The following is a 20,372-nucleotide window of genomic DNA, read 5'->3' on the forward strand; positions in this document are numbered from 1 at the left end:
TTGAGGACACTAAACCTACATGAATGAGCACATTTACCTTTGAATATTGCAAAAGATGTCTCCTACATTGTAGGTTGTTCTCAGAGAAACCAGTCTTAGCATGTTTCCTAAATCTCTGACATAGCATGGTTTGATTTCTCTACCATGGTGTCTACTGTTACAAACAGTTTTGCTGAATGTAATCTCAGGACAACATAGGAGAAGTGTAGCCTAAGTGCAGTCTATTGCAATTCCAAATTGCTGGTGTGGTTTATGTAGCCTAAATAAGGTTGGTCAATAAACTGTCCATGTAGATTTCAAAATCTGGAGTGGGTTGTCATTATCAGTCTTTATACCAAGATAAAGAAGAGAAATTGTTAAATGACTGACAATGGCTACCTGCAGGAGTTTGTTCATTATTATTTTGTTAACCAACCTTATTCATTTCATGAACTGGAGTATTTGAACCTGCAGCAGATGGGAGACAGACAGAGTAAGAGAGAAGCAAAGGACACAACCTGTAGCAGCTTGGCTGTCTAAAGACCAAACGTAGGACATTAATTATTTCAGAACATTGCAGATGGCTATATTGGAGCTCAATTTTAAGTGGCAAGTTTCTCACTCCTAACGCAAATAGACAAAATCCTGTATTTACCAGTATACACTATGGTAGAGAAGTCACAAACAAACCTAACTTGTATTAACAGCATCACTATAGGTGTACATGGGGGATGCATTCAAACAAAAATAAAAAATGGAGGTTAATGAAATGCTTAAAACCAATGGAAAGACATCAAAAAAGGGTCAAAAACAGCTTCAGATATGCATGCATTACCCTGGGTTCAGACTGCACACGCAAGCGCAGTGAGGCCCTCCTCTCTATCACTCTCTTTTGAAATCAAATTCTAATTTAGATTACCTTTATTGGGAAACATGGCAGATGTGAGAGCAACCTAATGACGCTCTATATCTATCTGGTGTATTACTCTATATTTTAGCATGTGACTAGTAAATGTACACAGTTTACTTTTATGAAACTGTTTTTAGGCAATATGTTTTGTTTGCATGCATGCTTGCACTATGGGTTAACACAAAGTAGGCTAATGTCAAGCAGAACAAACAAAAAAACCTGTATTATACCGTGAGATTGTACATTAGCTTGCTGTTATTATTTTTGTTCCCCCAAGGAGTCAACATATATAGTATTCAGCTGTGTTTATGAATGACGGTACATTACCGTACCATATTAAGATAATTGTGACTGTGGTCCTGAATCTGATGAGTGCATGAATATTGAAATGATTGGGTTTTGTTGTATATATTGTTCAAGGACTCATTCAATACAGACGAGTGAAGGCGAGAGCTACGTGTGTGTGCTTCTTTAACCTTCTCCCGTTACTTTTCACCTTCTTAAGGGCACAACACATTTGTGCTGCCAACAACTGCAACTCGTGGTTCTATTTCAAGTAGCTATTTAAAAACGATAACATATTCTTTAAATGTTCAATAAATGTTTTTATTCTATAGTTTTATTCTTTTTACATGTTTATTTACAGCATTAAACGTTGAAATGTATATTGTAATAGGTTGTATATTAATTTATTGGGAGAAAATCAGATGTTGAGCACCACCATATCGCCAAAATGGCATTATCTTTATTTCACTGCAAAGCTTCGACTGTGAGACTGACTGTTGAATCAGGCTCCGCCCAATAGCAGTATCAAATCTTAGACTATTCAGGGTCAGCCCTACTTATCAGTAAAAAGATTCCTGCCTGATAAAATGTTTTTTTTTTGTGGTATACAATGCCTGATCCTAATCTGAAATGTATTAATAATAGACACTGCTCTAGAGGAAATTAAAGTTTCCTTGACTTAACAAAAACATAACCATTTACAAAAGCTGCTTCCACAAAATTTCTTTATTTTAAACATAAAAATAATAAAATACAATAAATCCTTCACTACGACACTACACTACAAATTGAAAATATAAGATGCAAAATATATCTCTTCTCATTAGATTATTATAAAAGAAATAAAAAACACAAAGCTTTAAATTTGTTTTTCAGTTTTTGTAACCCTTTTCACCTTTTAGAAACGGATGTTTTTCAGAGCCCAGTACACGGTACCTTACATCTTCTAAATTATAGTATTAAAATATAGTATTATATAAGTATTTTAATTCATTATAATTCTAGAATGAGGAGTGGGCCTTTTGCTGCTTACCATGTGTTGTGAAATCTGTGATATATCTGACTATAAGAAACATGATTAAATCTAACACATTAAGATCTTAGACATGAAGTAGCTGTCTAGCAGATTAGCACAAAAACTGTTATCAATAAATGTTCTATTTCATATGTTCCCAGCCCTCTATTGGTTTACACATGTACTCATATACCTGAAGTTACATCCAGGTAACTTGTTTTTTTCATCTGCCTTTCGTAGATTTAACTGTATTCCAGGCGGGCCTTTACACAATATCTCTGTGAAGATTCTCAGTCATCCAGGTGATAGTTATCCAAAGAAGGTTAAAGTCAAGGGCAGAACTGAGGAAGTTCTTTGGGTGAAGGACAAAACATCTTCTAGTATCTTCAACCAAATCCAGTTGCCCTTGACATTAACCTTCTTTGGTTTACACAATATTGGCTAGTTTGAAAATGATATTGGTTAACAAAAACCACGTTTGATTAAACACTAACCAACAAACATGCTCTTACATAAGTAATACATCTTCTCTTGGGTTTATGACGACCTTCCTTTCAGCTGGCTTGTGAATGTGTCTTTGTACATTATACAACTGGTAAAAGGGCATAAAGGGAGCTTTACCTCAGTGTTTTTAGGGAGTAGTTGAGACTCAGAAGTGCCCCACACTGCTCAAATTCTATTATCGGTATATTAATACTTACATAATTGTCAGTTGTCCTGCTGCTGTGAGTGTGGCACTTGTGTAAAATAAATTTCATTTGGGGCAGTAAATACATTTGTATCATTATATACTGTTGAGGTGCAACAAGGCTCCTTGTCAGCCTTTAAGGCTGTCCCTCTCGTCCTGCATGATCGTTTCAATTTGGTTTCCCAGGCTGGAGAAACACGGCCGCTCCTCAAAGTTGTACGCCCAGCAGTGCTTCATCAAACTGTAGACCTGGTGTTACAAAAATATAATAATCTATTTTGCTAGGAGAGACAGAGCAAATGACAAGATATATGTGCGGGGTATAGTATGATGTTGCAGTAACAAGTTTGGCAATCTGAAGGTCAAAATAAGAAGTTTACAATATGAAAACCATAGCTGATAGGTCAGTCTATTCCAGAATTATCAGCAGATGGTGGAATAAAAATAAAGCTAAATAAAAAATTTAAAACTAAATAAAATAAATGAATTGCAGAAGGAAAAAATAATTTTTGTGTGTCGTTGCATTTTTGAGAAACACTTACATTGTTACTCATAAGAGGCCACAATCATCTCACAAATGGGCTCATTTATTTGAAGCAAAATTATCATTACGTATTTTTAGGAACATGTGACTGCAGAAAAGTGGACCTTCAATTTAATTAGAATCAAGATTAAACCCTACCAAAATGGTTCCTGTATTTCGACTATTGAGCCACATAGAGTGAACTTACCTTTGGTGGGCAGTTTGGAGGAGTCGGCAACCTCCAGTCATTCTGTAGGACATTTTCCAGGTGCATTGAAATGGATGGACCCGGCACATTGTGTCCAATCTCCTGCATATATAACTAAAACAGTGACATTAATGAAAAATTTAAAAAGGGGAAACCCACAATGGTGTTGCAGTTTGATGAAACAATTCATTTGAATATATTTAATTATGGTTCATACATTTATGTATCAATAGTAAGCCTTCTTACTCTTTTTGGGTTGGAGTTCATGTCGCAGTAGGAGAAGATCTCGTGAAGAACAACTCCAAAACTCCAGACATCTGACTTATGAGAGAATCTGGACTCACTGATGGACTCTGGAGCGTACCTGCATTTGATGAACAGTGTATGATCATGTAGACTTCCAGAAACTGAACACTAAATAACTGTCATTGAAAGGATGGCTACTTGTGAGACCAAAACTACACAGTTGTTTTCTTTAATGCCTGAGCTGTGAGAAAAATCAGGCCTACTTCAGCCTCTGACTATATTTATTTATTCTTTTTTATGTAAAAGAAAACATCATCTTAGCCTATGTCATCATTTCCTACAGTAGGTTGGCTTTTATGAAAGCTGGAGGCAGGACCAACTTTGATGGAGGTGGCCATCTCATAGTTCTCTATGCAGGAAAACCCTGGTCTGTATTTTCAGACTTACCTTAAAGATATAGTTTGAATTTTGGGAAAAGTTGTTTTGCAGTGTCTGATTTAAACAAACAATAGTCACAACCTTCCACAACAATTTTGCCATCATTGCTGTGGATATATGCTGTGGAGTATTTGAGTTTTAAAACAAGAGGAAAGCTACCAGAAAATGGGGCTCTCTCCAGGATGTGTGACTCGGTAGTACTCCTTGTTGAAAGGAATTATTTTGGTCAGGCCAAAATCAGCAATTTTCACCAGTGTGTCACTGGCCACAAGTATATTTCTGGCTGCGAGGTCTCTGTGCACATAACGCAGGCTCTGCAGGTACTCCATCCCCTGGGAAAATAAAAAAAAAACATCCAAAACAGAAGAAATTAAATAACTTTGCTTTTGCTCTCTTACTTTTTATTTATCTCCTTTTGTTCTTGTCCCTTTGTTGCATGCCATCAACCCATGATGCTAAGGTTTTTATTGAGCCTCATGATAAGATATTGTAGGCTCAACCTGCAAAATCTTGGCTTAGTTGTACATTGTACAACAATAAAACACATTATTCTATTTGTAGCATGCATTCTTTCAGCACTATGGCAGATTCCCCTAGGACTTTCATGTGAGGCACAAATGTTAATTTAAAACAACACTTCTTTAAGAGACACCCAAATTCTTGACAAATGTTGCGCAATACTAACATTATATTGCATGTGCAAGACTCAAGTCTCAGCACTTGAAGTTGATGATCACAATGTAAAAGTTACATGATTTTGTGAACCAGTAATTAAATTACAGTCCATTCAAACTTTTTTTATTTTGAATTTTTATTTTCAGGAGTTTAACTCTTATAACTGACTCTTACCTTACAGATCTGAGAAGCAAAAAGCAGCATCCGCTTGGTGTTAACGTTATGCCGGTTACTCTCCAAGTAGCCAATAAGACTGCCATAGGGCATGTACTCCATCACCAAACTCATAGTGAGGCGACCTGTGAACAGGCAAATATTAAACATTAAAATCATTCAGCAGAGGAAACTTCCAAACCCAGAAGACAGTCCTCAATCGCCTCTCACTTCTTGAATCACTCATCAGTCACTTCGGACAACAGTGTTGGCTAAAGACTGTGATTTAAAATGTGATCCAGGATCATGCAGGGTATACATGAAGGTTGACCATACCTCCTCTTTTTCCTGGACACGTCCTCTTTCTGGGACTCTAAATCGATTTCTAAATCGCCCAAAATGTCCTGGATTCATTGTTGCTTTCTACAGTCTGCCTTTCATTGTGTGCGTTTTTGCGTTGCTTTGACCAGTAGGCTACCAGCACTATTACATTTTACTCTTTGATGTCCCAGGACTTTTTCTTGCATACTGGAGGAAACGGAGTAGGGAGGACATTGGGTGCTTTTTTATCCAAGCCTTTGCATTAAGTTGCTTATCAATGTCATTTTTCATGAACCAACCAATCACAGCCAGGATTCAGCGGGACATAAAAAAATGTTGACATGGAGCAACAGCAAACTTTAGAAATGTTGAACTCATTCTGCATGAATGGTTATGATTATCAAAAAGCTAGTAGCCTACCAAGCATTAACAAATTAGAGACTAACCACCATGTAGACCATTTTTCTTGCACAAGGGTTTAATGAATGAATAACCTGGAATAAATATTTTACTAGTGGTAAGCTATATACCTGTATTATCTACCATTATATATATATATATATATTTGAAATTATACCACTACCATTAGCCCTAATCAAGCCTAAACAAGACGATTTGCAAATAAAAAGTTTTATTTGCAAATCAGTTAAATTGTTGTATCTCAACTAAGAAACTGTTAAAATGTTACAAATACTATAAACAATCTGTTGGCAGACATTAGCCAAATAAAGTGTAACCTATAAATATATTTCAGTCAGGACAACTTGACAACAATGATAGATATCAATGAATGCTAAGATAAGAATCAGCTATTTTAATAGTTAGTTTATGGTAGTTGGGTCGGATTGACACCGGATCACACCACAAACAAACTGCTCTAGAGTTTGTTTAGGACCGGACTATCTCCCCTGAAGGGTCTCAATGCGATTGCTTGGTCTGCACCAGATTTCGGTTGAAAGCTTTCCCATCAGCCCAAACAAACCACACTGACCGGTCAAATGCACCAGGGTTGTTTGTAACCGAAACCTAACAGGTTAGACATGAAAGCTCCCATGGAAGTTGATTATTTTGGTAGATCAGGTGCTACATTTGCTGTGAGTGTTTTTATTACCCATACTGTAGCAGACTCCTCTGTATTTGACGATATAGTCGCAGTGAAAAACGCTGAGGGTGTTGACTTCCTTCTTGAAGTCCTCCAGTGTCGACTGCTTGTTGGGCTGCAGTTTCTTCACAGCAACCAGCTCACCGGTGTTATCACCCAGCGGGTCATAACGGCAGAGTTCCACGCTGCCAAAGTTTCCCTGTAAAATGTTTGAGTCAACAGGTCGCTCATGAACAAAAATTCTAAATAGACCTTACCATACATGTGCCATTGCGGGACACAAAATAGATAAGATTCAGGGAGACATTTAGAAGGCGAAAGAGATTTGTTGTGCAATAGTCACATGAAGCACAGGTAGTTGCTTTAGTTAATATACCGTCCTGTCTCTCCTCCACACTATCAATCTGTTTATTCCTCTATCTTGAACACCACTAATGAACTCTTAATAAAAATTCAGAGATTATTGCGAATTATTGCTGCATTTTGGCATCCGGACAAAGACCTAGAAGCACAGGACCTTCGACAAGAGTCTTCTCAAAACATAAGATCATTATTATTGAAGTGCACTGATTGGCCCAAGGGGGGATCTGCATTATGTATGTTTGTATGTTGTCTGCTGAGTGTTGAGTCCAGACTTACTTTTCCCAGAGGCGAGATGCAGCGTAGGTGTCTCTCCTCAAACAGTGTCTGGTTGTCTTGAGCATGGCTAAGGGCTTTCCACACAGGGTTCTGTGTGACGGGCTCAGTGGCATGTAGTATCACATAGTCTATCATGAAACAAGAAAATGGATCAGTAGTGGCTTTAAGTTTTCTGATGTAATTAAACTTCTTGAAATATTAAACTCGTTTTCCAAAATCTTCTGTAGGCACTCATTTTCACAAAGACCCAATGAGGAATTATTTAGATACAGTTACACGTTAGCTGGCACGTTAGCATGCCACTATCACTATAAATGTACATGCTCTGTTCCTCAGATTTGACATGAAGTATCTTTCCTTGTTATATTTAATATAATGTATAATGGTGGCATTGTCATAAATGTTTCACGATTTCATACTTTTAATATACTGAAACTATGTTATGTACTTTTCTATGTATTTTTCATAGTATCAAAACTGATCAGAAAAATCAGTGGGTCAATTAATAAATTATGTATTTAACTGAACTGAAATTTTTGCTGACATGGTTTATAGAGGCTGTATTCGTTATCACCTGAGTAGTGATACACATCATTACCTGAAGTGATCAGGCTGTTGAGTTGACGGATAATACTGCGACAGGAAGGTCTGAAGGCTGCCTGGTAGTCCATACACTGACTAATCAGATCGGCTAGCTCTGTCCACTGGGAGGGAGGCAGCTGTTGCAAGTTCTCATAAAACACCCGCTTCTACAGAAAACACATCAGCAGCTCACATCATTCTCTGTGTCAGAGATTAATTCAAATCTTCATATTATTTCCTGCACGTCATTTACATATTTTCTATTTCCCATTTACAGGATTCTTAGTTTTTTTTTATGTCTTTTGGTGAGATCATTACTAAACTTAAAAAAATGTGCCATCTATTATACACCACTGGGCTTATCCTGTCAATGTTGATGAAACATGGTATAAAATGAATAATTTCTGCTTTTCTACAGATATTTGTTCTCAGAGTTCAAACCAAATTGACCAAGCCTTTTATAAAATGGGGAAATGTTGCTGGATCTATCAAAGTCACAGTCAACAAGTTGTATTAACGAGGACCGCCTGAGCACTCAAAGAGAGTCTAATTTTTCTCTTTCAAAAAGCTTTTGAAATGTAATGGGCATCATTGCAGTTGATTTAATCGCATAGCTGCAAGTTCACAGGTTTTCAGTGCTGGACTCTTTCCAACCAAGAGGAGATCCGTTTGTTTGACTCATCACCTCGTCCAAGTCCCAGCCTCGCAGTGGAGTGTTCCCATTGTTGAAGATTTCCCACAGAGTGGCACCAAAGCTCCATTTATCACACTCCAGAGACAGGTTGTCTGGGGTCTCCATCACTTCAGGGGCCACCCAGGGTATCCTGTCCAGGATCACTAATCATACACACATAGAAATGTATATTCACACATACATGAATAATGCACAAGGACTAGGTATCATTTTTATGTGTTACACTTTTTTTGATAATACAATTTAATTATTTTAAATCAACATACTGTATGTGGTCACAGAAAACAGTAAGCAGCTTAATTTACTACCCTCTCTGATCTATTTATTTGTTTATTATTCACTTTTATTTGAGTGTCACTGAGTTAATCTACTGTATAGACACAGTACAACTTAAATTCAGGTGTCTCTCAAAATCTGTCTTGACTGTTTTATACAGCATTTTTAATATAAATTGACCTGATGATGAAAAACATAGTTACTGGGGGATTGGAAACCCCTCCTTCATTTACCATCCATTCCCAGCATGGCTACACTGATGCCCGGGTCGCTAAGCTTGATGAAAGGAGAGCTGCCCTGCGACAGGTCACCCTCTCTGGCCAGCAGCAGATTTTTGGCACAGATATTTCCATGAACAATGTTCTTTTCTTCCTGCAAGACAGTTACATGTTAATGTTGACTCATAATGGTGTGCCAAATTTGTCAACCCTGAAAAAGACCCTAAGTGAGTATGCAAAATGTCAAAATCAGAAATAATCAAATTATCAGAAATCACTGCTGAATGATTTTGAAACAATATATAATTGCGATTATTTTGACTGATATCGCAATTGCAATATGATTTTCATTATTAGGAAGAATTAACATTTTTACATAATCTTTCTCATTTTCATTGAAAAACATTTTAATCAGTCACACACACACACACACACACACACAGAGGAAACAAAATCTACATTTGATATTTATAGTGAATAAAATGTGACCAGTCAGTAATGCTGTAGATTGTGTTTTTGTCATTACTTAATAAACTTTATCTTACCAGAAAGTTAAGGACAGACGCAAGCTGTTTGGCAACGTCAAGTTTCCAGCTCACTGACACAGATCGCCCTCTCTTCAGATAAAGGTCGAGGGCCCCATACTCGACAAACTCTTGCACCATGATGTCTGGAAGGCACAGCAAGGTTTGTTTCTACAGCTGTACTTTAAACTAAACACAGAGTCAGAAATGCTCACCCACAGACAAGGGGCTGAGTTAAGGTCACAAACAATCATCAGACCGTAGCAAATAAAGGGTGGTCTGGAATAACCTGCAGTTTGGTTTGAACTTACTTTTTACTCCATGAACACTGACACCGTACACAAGGAGGAGGTGTTTATGTGAAATCTGGCTCATCAAGCTGGCAGATTCAAAGAATGACTAAGAGAAGAAAAAGACAAGAAAACAACATGTGTATAATGTTAAAATTGATGTGTTCAATGCTCAATATATAATCCACAAAAATATTAAACATTTCAGTGTATCTTAATCTGAAGAAACCCACCTCCCAGCAGTTTTTGTGAACAACATCGAGCTCTTTCAGGAAAACTTTTGTCATGTGTTTCTCCCCATCACGAATGTCTGCTTTGTAGCCTTTAAAAATTCGAGTGAAGGATCCCTGTCCGAGGCATTCATCCTTACAGGAAAAGTACAAACAGAACCTACTTTTAAGAGTCCTCCATCATAAAAAAGATTCTACCTTCAAAGTACTTTTCATATTAGTTTGACTTCAGCTGTGTTTTTAGTGTTGTAGAAGGACTGAAAAACAGAGTAGTGAAAATAATGTTCATATCAAAAAGTGAAAGTAGCATTATTGATATTAATATTGGTGGTCACTCACCCATTTCAGGTCTTCATATTTGATCATGTGGAACTGGATATGACTGAATTTGTTCCTTACAGGTGTTGGGGACCCTTGACCTTCTACAGAGCTGTTGTTGCGTATGATGATCAGATTTGAGAGCTCTATACAAACAGCAGAAAACATGTTTATTGTTATCCAGTCTATGAAGGTTGCAGATATTAAGGGACATATCTACGTTCAAGCAAGAAATTGATGTGTTAATTTGATACATGACCATTACTGATTTTATCCTAGTAATGAGTCTCTCTGTGTCTTTGATGCTATTCATAATAATAATAATATTACTTTAACATGTAGATTTTATAGTCTGTTTATCATCATTTTGTCTGTTTGCATGTTTGACTGACTACTACATGATTTGAAATGAAGACGCACAGACTGATCAGAAACATCTCTTAACACAGCTGGCATGTACTTGGCTATAACCAGGATATGATGTCTACATGCAAAAATATCATATCTGGGACAATCATTTTGTTTTCTTGTTGTCGTTGTTGTTGCTCTGTATTTGTGGGTCTGTGTGTTTATCTGTTGTCTGTCTCTACATTGACAAATGGATAATTGTACTTTTTTATTTTGTCACTGTTCTGTTGTTATGGTTATGATGTAAATTATAATTTATTCTCGAAAACGAGATGGTGCATCTCGAGGGATTTGTTTTGATAAATAAATATAAACTAAATATGGGGTGATTTGGATTTTGTCTTAGTTCAGTACATATGACCTTAACAGTTAGTCACCCTGCTTGTTTAAATTTAGAAAACAACAAAGAACGGGTGATGTATTGTGACAGTGGGTGTGAAAGAGATGCAGTACATATAAATATGTTAACCACAGTATAAAACAGAATCCATTTTTAAAACAGTAATAAGAAAAGCATGCGAGTTTCTAGTTTTGTATGTACTTAGAGATGAGAATAATAAAAACAGAAAACAAAGGCCAAAATCTGTTAACAAAGCTATAGATTCACTCCTATATACTGTATGTGCAGTGACGTTTTCTCCCAGAGGCCAAGGGAAGCCAGGCTTCCCTTGTTTTTATCAGACTCTATTTATCATTTTAATAAAAACACAATGTTTTTAGTTTCTGGTGCAGTTATGGAGGGTGGAGATTTGGAGTTTTTAGTTCTAAATTGTTTTACTAAACTACCACTACAGCAGCAACTGAAGATTAAATCTGATGGAAAACCAACGGCAAAACTGGAGCTGCGCGTGGAGAGGCTAGCTGGTAGCGCCAAATTTCAATTGATTCTCTTTTTGTGAAGGACCTAAAAGCCAGTGGGAAATCCTACAACTTGGTTATTGACCACTTCGCCACCATGACATACAGGAGAATGGCCTTCATTTTCAAATATGGTGAGTGAAATGTCACCTCCTTCTCTCTCTGAGCTTCACTGAACTGCAGCTATGTGTGCCATTTTTGATGTGGCTATATTGTTTATTTTGCTTTGCTTGCCTGGATTTAGCTGCGAATGAATGGTCCGCTGAATAACCTTATTTTAACTCTGTTGGTTTGGTACTCAGTTGTTAGTCGGGCGGCTGTGGCTCAGGAGGTAGAGCGGGTTAGCTGTTAATCGGAAGGTCAGCGTGTCGAAGTGTCCTTGGGCAAGATACTGTTCCGCCAGTGTATGAATGTGTGTGAATGCTAGTTTCCGTTTGAGCACTTAGGCTCAGTGTATATGTGTGACTGGTGAATGCAGATGTAGTGTAAAAGCGCTTTGAGTGGTCGAAAAGACTAGAAAGGCGCTATACAAGTACGGAGCATTTACATTTAGTCTTGAGTGATGTTGTTTTGTGAAAAGGCACATGTCTTCAATCGTCTTATGTTTGAGCATGTGAATGCTTCTTTTATTCTTAACTGAAGACTGTACTGTGGACTATAAGCAGTGGGGGGATGTATGCTATTTGGGGTGAGAGATAGTGAGTGAGTGAGAAAGAGAGAGAGAGAGAGAGAAACTTTGAGTGTGTGTATTGATAACAGATAGTGCGCATCGTTAAAGTATGATAAAATTTTGTGTAAAAATATACCCTGCACTGTAGTAGCACAATACATTAGATAATTGCCCTCCAAAAAGGACATCCCATCTCACTTGGCTTCCCCAAAAAATTTACCCCACCCAACGACACTGTATATATGTAGTAGTAGACATTTGGTAATATCAACATAACCATGGCATGAGAAACACACCTTTGGGTCGTGGTGGACAGCAGCAGGCCAACTTGACAGGCACGTCAGCCAGTAACAGCTTGTTGTGTTGGTAATAGCTGGTGAGCTCTGTCAAGCTGGAAAATGTTTTCTGGACACCAGGAAGACTGTAGTGCTCATTCTTGATAATGAGACAATCTTTATAGTCAAGTCCAAGTGGAGTCTGCAGAATATAAATCTTACATCAAATTTTCACAACACTGAAGAGTTTCTTAAAAAAGAAAAAAGATTCCACATGCTTTGATGTGTGCAAAGGTTGTGGATGCAATGAGAGTGACATGGGAATGACTTTTACAAACATTTGAGTCTTCCAACGCTTCTCTGACAATTTCTCCACAAAACCAATGTTCAGAAAAACTAGTGCATCATCTGCATAGACATGTGATTTCCTTGCAATCACAAGCTTTTAAAATTCATGTTGCAGCAACTATGCTAAACTTGTCACATAATTAAAGGGCATCAGAATATCTTTATTTGTCACCAGGTCAGGCCATGAAGTACAAAAAAAGCATGCACAGACAGAACTAGCAAATTATGTTTATTGTTAATATTTTCTATGTCTATTGTTTCAGCAGGAGCCTTTACCTCAACACAAACCGTGAGAAAGAAGTTGTCATAGTTCTCGGGACTCTGCCGAAGAAGGAATGTACCACCTTTAAATCCTGACTTTTTCAGCTTGTTGACTGCAAACTCTGATCTGATCAAACAAGATATGAAGGTAACATCTACAACAAGTTCATGTGAATGATGGTATTGGATTAATTAATTATCAAAATGACTCACATGATTGGGCCGTGACAATGGTTTTTCATCCTTTCCAGAATACTTGGAGGAGCGACATCTTGACAGAAGTAGTGGTTAGAGTCTGTGGTCAGTCTGAAGTAGCCATCAACAAGTGACACAAATGAAAGTGCTTCCTTAAGACTCTGGAACTTGGCTTCCTGTGGTGCAAATCAAGAAAAATTATCACGCATATTTTGCATAAAATCAAAATAGTACAATCTGAAAAAAATAAATACATTATGAGTTAATGGACAATAATGACAGGGGAAGTGTTGAATGTATAATATGTCCCTTACAAAGCATCTGTCGTCTTTGCGGGTTATTATCACCATCCGGCTGTCTTGGGGAATCTGCTCATGGCAAACCCTCTTTATACTGATGTCGATGATTTCTTTGAAATCACAGAAGGTCTGCCACTTCAAAAACACAAGAAGAGAGTGTGGGGAGTTGTGAGCACTGAAGCATTTAGGTTTACATTATGTATAAGGACACTTTCGAAGGGTCAAGTAAAGTTATCATACTTGCAGAGCTACTGCAACCCTAGAGTACCAGTAGGTCTCTAAGGTCCTCTGATCAGGGTTTGTTGGTTGTTCATCAATCTAGGCTTAAAACTAAAGGGGACTGTGCTTTTGAGGTTGTGGCTGCTAAACTTTAAAGCACTCTACCTTTGGATTAAGAGATCTGTATACACGGTGTTTTATGTCTGTATGTATTGTGACAGTTTGAGACTTATGTTAATTTATTTATATGTGGGGTGCCAGTCGGGTATCTCTCCTGACATATAAAATGTATATTATATAAGATATATAAGTTTTTTTTGTTTATACAGTGTGCTTCATCTTTTAATCAAATGTTTCAAAGGACATATCAAAATGTGGACGTTCACGTTGAATGAAAATAACTGTGTAATGAAACCACAACTCAAAAGTTTTAAAGCACAATAAAAACAAACCACAAAATAACACCGTGCAAACCACTCAAATTGACCTCTCTGAGTATCAGTTCAATGTTCAGTATTTACTTTGTTTGCCAAAACACAAAATAGGCTTAGTTCAGTTCATAATTAGTTCAAAAGTAGTTCATTCAAAGTAACAATATAAATTCATTTCAATCAATCCAACAAAAATCCTAGTCAATTCATCAAGGTCAATCATCATAGTTCAATTCATCAAAAATTAAGGTTCAAGTCAACAACACAAAAAAACATCAGCTGGGTAACAAAAAAAATGGATCACTTACGGCCTGCAGTGTACTTGGTAGAAGAATCCTGGTCCGTGCTTCTGTTTATGGCGTTTTATTTTATATTATTTTTTATGCCGGTGAGTAGTTGATTTTTTTAATTTCAGAAAAACAATTGCTCTGAGGTTATGATGATTTGTAGAGTGGTGATGTAACAGTACGAATGGTAAAGAGGACAACGCTTGTGTAGATGGTGGAAAACGAGTTGTTAAGGTTGTTACCTTACTTTACACTTTTATTTCCAACAAAAAGAGTGCTTTATTCCGCCGCAATCATGCTTCTTTTACCTCTCACTTCACTTCACTTCACTGTCCTCTCCACAACCACTCTCTTCCCTTTCCGCTCTTGTATTTACTAGGGAGGATACATGTGTAGCACAAAGCGAATCAGTGAGCAGGTGGTTGTATTGGCGGTCTTTACATACTTGTTGTCACACTATGTTGAATGCTCTATTTCTTTTGTGAAGCGCTTTGTGACATCTCTGCTCTTTAAAGATGCTATATAAATAAAGGTACTTATTTACTATATAAATAAAGTTACAACAGTAGATCCCACTATTTATAACCTACTGTTATCACAAAATAGTGCAATGCAGTTTACAAGCAAAATATCAATAGGAAAGCACAACACAAGACGATGATACATTATTTTGCAGTGTCAACTAGCAGAATCTACTGTATCCTTAGTGAAAGATGGTGAAATGACTAACTAACCACTGTGCCTCATTCATACCCAAACTTACTGTAAGTTGAACTTGTTCTTACCATCAGGGTACCATCAGGATGACAACTTCCATTGGTTTGAATTCCTGTTTCCCCAGTGACCCGCACTAGAGAGAAAGTTGACTTTGATTGGGCGGAAGAAAGATTCACGTGAAAGGTTTCGCTTCCCAAAGAAGGCTCAATGCCTGCCAGTTCAATCAGGTACTTCAGCTTCAAGCTGCACTCATCTACTGAGGAGTTGCCAAGCTTCTTTAAGAAACGCTTGAGGGTGTTTCGGATTCGATAACGATCCAGGCGGTTTCGTTTCTGGATGTCATGACGATGTGACTTAGGAAGACATGATTTGTAGCTGAAAGAGGAAGAGTATAAAATGTGTTAAAAATAAATATATCAAATAATGTAAAAACTGTAGTTTTATTTCTGAAAGAGTATAAGAGTATATGTTTAATTCAACAGTTCCTGGTTGTTTAAACTTTAACTAGTAAAGCTGGGTTTGGGCAAAATATCCAAAGATAAATACCTGACAGTCTTGCAGAGCTCTCTTACACTCTGATGGCGCTCTTTAGCCATTCTCCACAAGTCCAGCACTGCAAGGCCGAGGCATTCCTCTTGGGCACTCAGAGGTGGAGACACTCCTGCCTCGCTAGCAATGAAGTCGTTTCGCGACTATGCACCAAAAGTGATAGACATAGTCTTTAATATATGGACAATGCATGCAACTATTTCTGGCATTTAACTGTTTGACACTTCAATATTCAACAAGTGACATTCTGAAGCACCATAGACATTTTGAGATATCAGCATAAGTAATAGAAAACAACAACAATGTTTACTGAGAAGGATAACTACATAGGTGTGATGGTTCAAAACTTTGTTTACATTAAACGACATCAGACTTTTTGTGCTTTCTCCCTTAATCTGATTTTATTTTATTTTTTTGGTATAGCAGTTCAGGAGATGTCTTGCACATTACACCACTGTTAATATGATAAAAATGTATCCAACCACCTCATGGAAAAATGTAAATTTTTGAAGAATTACATAAAACTATAAGAATATTGTTGGTATACATCCTAAATTCACTATACTGGTAGAAATATGCATTTTACTAAATAAAAATAAATTATGTTTTGATGTTTTGAAACATTTTATACTTTACCTGAGCAAAAAGATAATCAATGACATTGTAGTCAAGCACTGGACTTATTCTGTCTCTGGTCAGACTGTAGCGGTATGATGTTCTTGGTCCTTGAACAAACCAGTTCCCAAAAAAAAACCTGCATACCAAAAACCCCACGTTAACTTTTTGAAATATGCATGCATACATTTTGACATGCATTGTGTGAGTGTACCTCTGCATGTAGGGTTGAACAAAGAAATTCATTATTCACCTGTGACTTCAGTTAGCACTGCTAAAGCTGTTAGCTCTGACCTAAAAGTAGTACTGACTGCAAGTATTAAGTGCAAGAAGCAAGTAAAATGTGTGATTTAGTATGTGTGTTATTTCATCAACATTTTAACAGATTTGACAAGGATGACATTTTGATTAATAGGATCCTAAAATACATTCTTTATTTTTGTTGTGTGTATCTCTTTATCTTATTTACAGGTACATAGTTACATCCCATTCCATAAAAAAGTGTAATGTTCACTACTTCCTTAAGTAAATTAGTTAATAAATGATTCTTAGGTTATTTTTTTACCTACCTGACCCTAAAGTGGACTTGCAAGTTTTCTTCTGTGTTGAATATGTGCGATGGAGGATACCAAAATGAGAGATCGGCAGATGCCAATCCGAAAAGACTTTGGTACACTGGTAAGATTCCTGGAGAAACAGGTCACATACAGTATATTATCACAACATGACTGACCAGGGGATGCTTCATGACTTCCCCAGCCTTTTGCATGCTTGTAAGAATACATTTACACAAATATACATATTTGAGCATAAAGTACATAAAATTGTACAGTTTATTTTACACACTTTGGTATTAGCACCAAGAAACCTGAAGTCAGACTCATGACTTGGCAGTGAAATCTTACCACATTTTTTGCCTGCTTGGATACAGACACTTTCAGCAGAGATTTGGCCAGATGAAATGTGTATTGTTGTTGCTTCTTTTGTGGCTGGGAAGAAGTAGAGGTGCACTTGTAAACAGGGACCAGTGCTAGAACTGGACCTCTGGCTACCTCCCCGGTCTCTGATCACCAGAGGGGCTGACTCCTCCTCACTGAGATCCATGGTACTACTGAGGATCAAATCAACAGACTTGTAATTATTTTTGGACAAATGTAACAGGAAACTGATACTTAGATTAGGGTGATCTAATCTCAGGAGTTTATTTCAGTTTAATTCAGGAGTCAAATTAAGTTGTTCAATAATCTTGAAAACTATATTAGAGGTACTGTCACTTGATCCATTGCTTCATATTAAAGGTCCAGTGTGTAATATTTCTGAGGATCTAGTGACAGAAATGCGACATAAGATCCATAACGATGTTTTCAGGGGTGTATAAAGACTCTACACGATAAACCATTATGTTTTTATTACATTAGAATGAGCCATTTATGTCTACATAACCGCGGGTCCCCCCTTCGATGGACGTCGCCATGTTGCGTTGTCATATTTCTACAGTAGCCCAAAACCGACAAACAGCGCTACAGAGCGTGTTTCGTCACTACTTTCTTCTTGTTCTATTTCTTGTAGAATTCAGGCAGTGTAGACACTCATCACTATGTTGAATACGTACGTTTGAAGAAGAAGAAGAAGAAGAAGAAGTACTAATATACAGCAGGGGGCGGCAAATAAGTTCTGCATCGGAAGAGATTTTTCAACAATGAGATAGTGGGTTAAAACACAAGAAATAATATTGGATACCACTGATACAGAGCTCAGCTAGCTCAGTTGGTAGAGCGCAGGACTTGCAACCTGAGACTTGTGTGTATGATCCAACTTCATAATTCTCTTTCAACAAATGTACGCTGCAGCAACTGTTTCTCTGGCTCACATTACGGCATGTGCTCCAGTGTTTGTGTTTCGGTGTTTGATCCGCATCCAACAACCTACGAACGCTTTATCATTTCTCTGTATCTCCAGGCAAAGGACATTTAAGGACAAAGGACTCCTTTAATCAGAATTTTCACAGTAAAAGCACTAACTTGAACTCCAAGCAAATCATTACAGCAAACAAGCTTCTTGTGCTTTTATTTTGCAGGCAAAAAGGAAGAGATTATGTGAGTAACTGTTGTTTCATGACTGAGAAATTTCAGCACTGCTATCAAAGCATTTATTTATTTATATTTTTTGCCGCTATCAAAGCACCATAATCTGGCCGCGGAGAGAGAGAGATTTAATATGTTTCCCTTGTCAATGTTTGTATAAACTTTATCTATAATGTGTTTTATAATGTACTGTGGTGCAGAAACAGTGACAATGATACACACTCTTAATTACATTTTCCATGTTATCTGTCAGTGGTCAAGTCGCAAAAACATATAGTTTAGTAATTAAGTAAATATAATTTCTTAATGCATCTACCTAAAGAAACCTAATTTCTTGACTTGACACTCTCTGCTGTCTCAGAAGATGACACCTTTTGTGCTCTGTCAGCCACCATAGCTGTACTACGCTCTTTGGAAGTGTAGGAGGCAGTAGAGACTGGAAAGGTCACAACCCTCACCACTTGATGCCACTAAATGTTACACACTGAACCTTTAATACAATAAGTATGCTATGTTAAGTTTGCAGCTCTTCACTATTTTACACCACTATAGCTGGGTTTACAGCTTTAATGTGATTTCTTCAAATTAAATATATTAAAAATACTCTATATACTTTCTAAAATATCCCAAATGATTCTGGGGAAGACATTTGCTATAAGTAATGAGTAACGATAGGTGTCTGTAAAACTCAGCTGGGTGGGAGTTATTCATTTAACCACCTTATTCATGGCAGGTTTGGTGAACTGATACAGATTCATATTTTTATCGTTGTTTGACTTGCTAGTCGGCTGCAGCTACTGAGATAAATGCAGGTGATTCAGAGTGCTGTTTCTCACCACAACTTTGCGAGCAAGCCTAAAAAAATCCCATTCACAAAGTTAAGACTCAAACACAGAGTACATTTGTTTACTAAAGTTTTTGAGATATCACATGTGAGGATAATTCCCACCATGACAATGACTAGAGACAAGTAAAATGTCATCTTAAGATTTGTGGGGATTCCCGTTACATCAAACGAAATTGCTCACCATGTTCTGCTGTGGTTGAATCAGGAACACAGTATGTGAAATACACAATACTATGTAATAATACAGAACATTGTTTAAAAATTTCATGATTAGTTTTCAAATAATTTACGTTGATAACAATACATATCTGATCTGATTTTACTTGGCAAATGATTCATTCACATTAATTCGTTAACATAAATATTTGAATAAGAATTCACTATAATCTCTTATAATGTACAAGTACCAATGAAACAGCTGACGAACAGCTACAGCTGTTTTAGCTACAGATGAAGCTAAAACAGCAAGCACATCCTCCGTATTGTATTGTGGATCTCGAAATTCTGACATTTCGTACCATAGTTCAACAGCTTTATGTTCACAGATTTTTAGAGCCAAAGATCAGGGTCAATATTACCTTTAAATGTGCAGGGCAGAAATACTTCATTTCGATCGTTTGTTCCTATAAACCAGGACTCTCTTCTTTGACTTCTGCGTTTATGCTGCGTGTGTGTGTGTTGACAGGAAGTTCAATAGGATTTCCTGATTTAGAGCAACACAGTTTCATGTTATCTGTCAGTTTTCATTCTACTGACTGAAGTAGACAGTTACAAATACATTAAAAACTTAAATGTTTAGCAGAATACTTTTCAAGATTGGATTTTGAAAGTCAGGGTGTATATTGTTCTGTATGCAAGTGTTCACACTATTAAGCTGGCACTAACAGACAATGGACTCAATAGCAAGACTCAAAAAACACAGAGTAGGTGGAATAAAAGTCTTTTACTTGTAAATGATACAGAGTGTGGCACGCAGATCATCAGTCCAAGAAGGC

General features: G+C 37.1%; 1 protein-coding gene across 2 annotated transcripts; it reads right to left on the bottom strand.

Moving 5' to 3' along the window:
• Positions 1–1,880: 1,880 nt before the first annotated feature.
• jak3 (Janus kinase 3 (a protein tyrosine kinase, leukocyte)) lies at positions 1,881–20,063 on the bottom strand. Of its 2 annotated transcripts, none has more exons than XM_038715574.1 (24): positions 19,956–20,063; positions 17,352–17,557; positions 17,016–17,133; positions 16,468–16,585; positions 15,829–15,974; positions 15,351–15,657; positions 13,644–13,763; positions 13,348–13,505; positions 13,150–13,261; positions 12,547–12,727; positions 10,336–10,460; positions 10,000–10,131; positions 9,788–9,875; positions 9,498–9,622; positions 8,968–9,106; positions 8,450–8,601; positions 7,781–7,931; positions 7,183–7,310; positions 6,553–6,742; positions 5,142–5,266; positions 4,452–4,624; positions 3,855–3,972; positions 3,609–3,722; positions 1,881–3,126 (listed from the first exon to the last, which is right to left on the bottom strand). In XM_038715574.1, exons 2-24 carry the CDS (start codon positions 17,548–17,550, stop codon positions 3,007–3,009), a joined length of 3,339 nt encoding a protein of 1,112 aa, XP_038571502.1. In that variant the 5' UTR covers positions 17,551–17,557; positions 19,956–20,063; the 3' UTR covers positions 1,881–3,006. The 2 variants fall into 2 exon arrangements, with proteins under 2 accessions (XP_038571502.1, XP_038571503.1); XM_038715575.1 differs by having other exon boundaries at positions 17,352–17,554; positions 19,956–20,061.
• Positions 20,064–20,372: the final 309 nt, after the last annotated feature.

The sequence above is a fragment of the Micropterus salmoides genome, unplaced genomic scaffold, assembly GCF_014851395.1.
Source record: "Micropterus salmoides isolate LMB-PRFRI ecotype aquatic unplaced genomic scaffold, ASM1485139v1 Ms_hic_scaffold_13, whole genome shotgun sequence".
Lineage (NCBI taxonomy): Eukaryota > Metazoa > Chordata > Actinopteri > Centrarchiformes > Centrarchidae > Micropterus > Micropterus salmoides.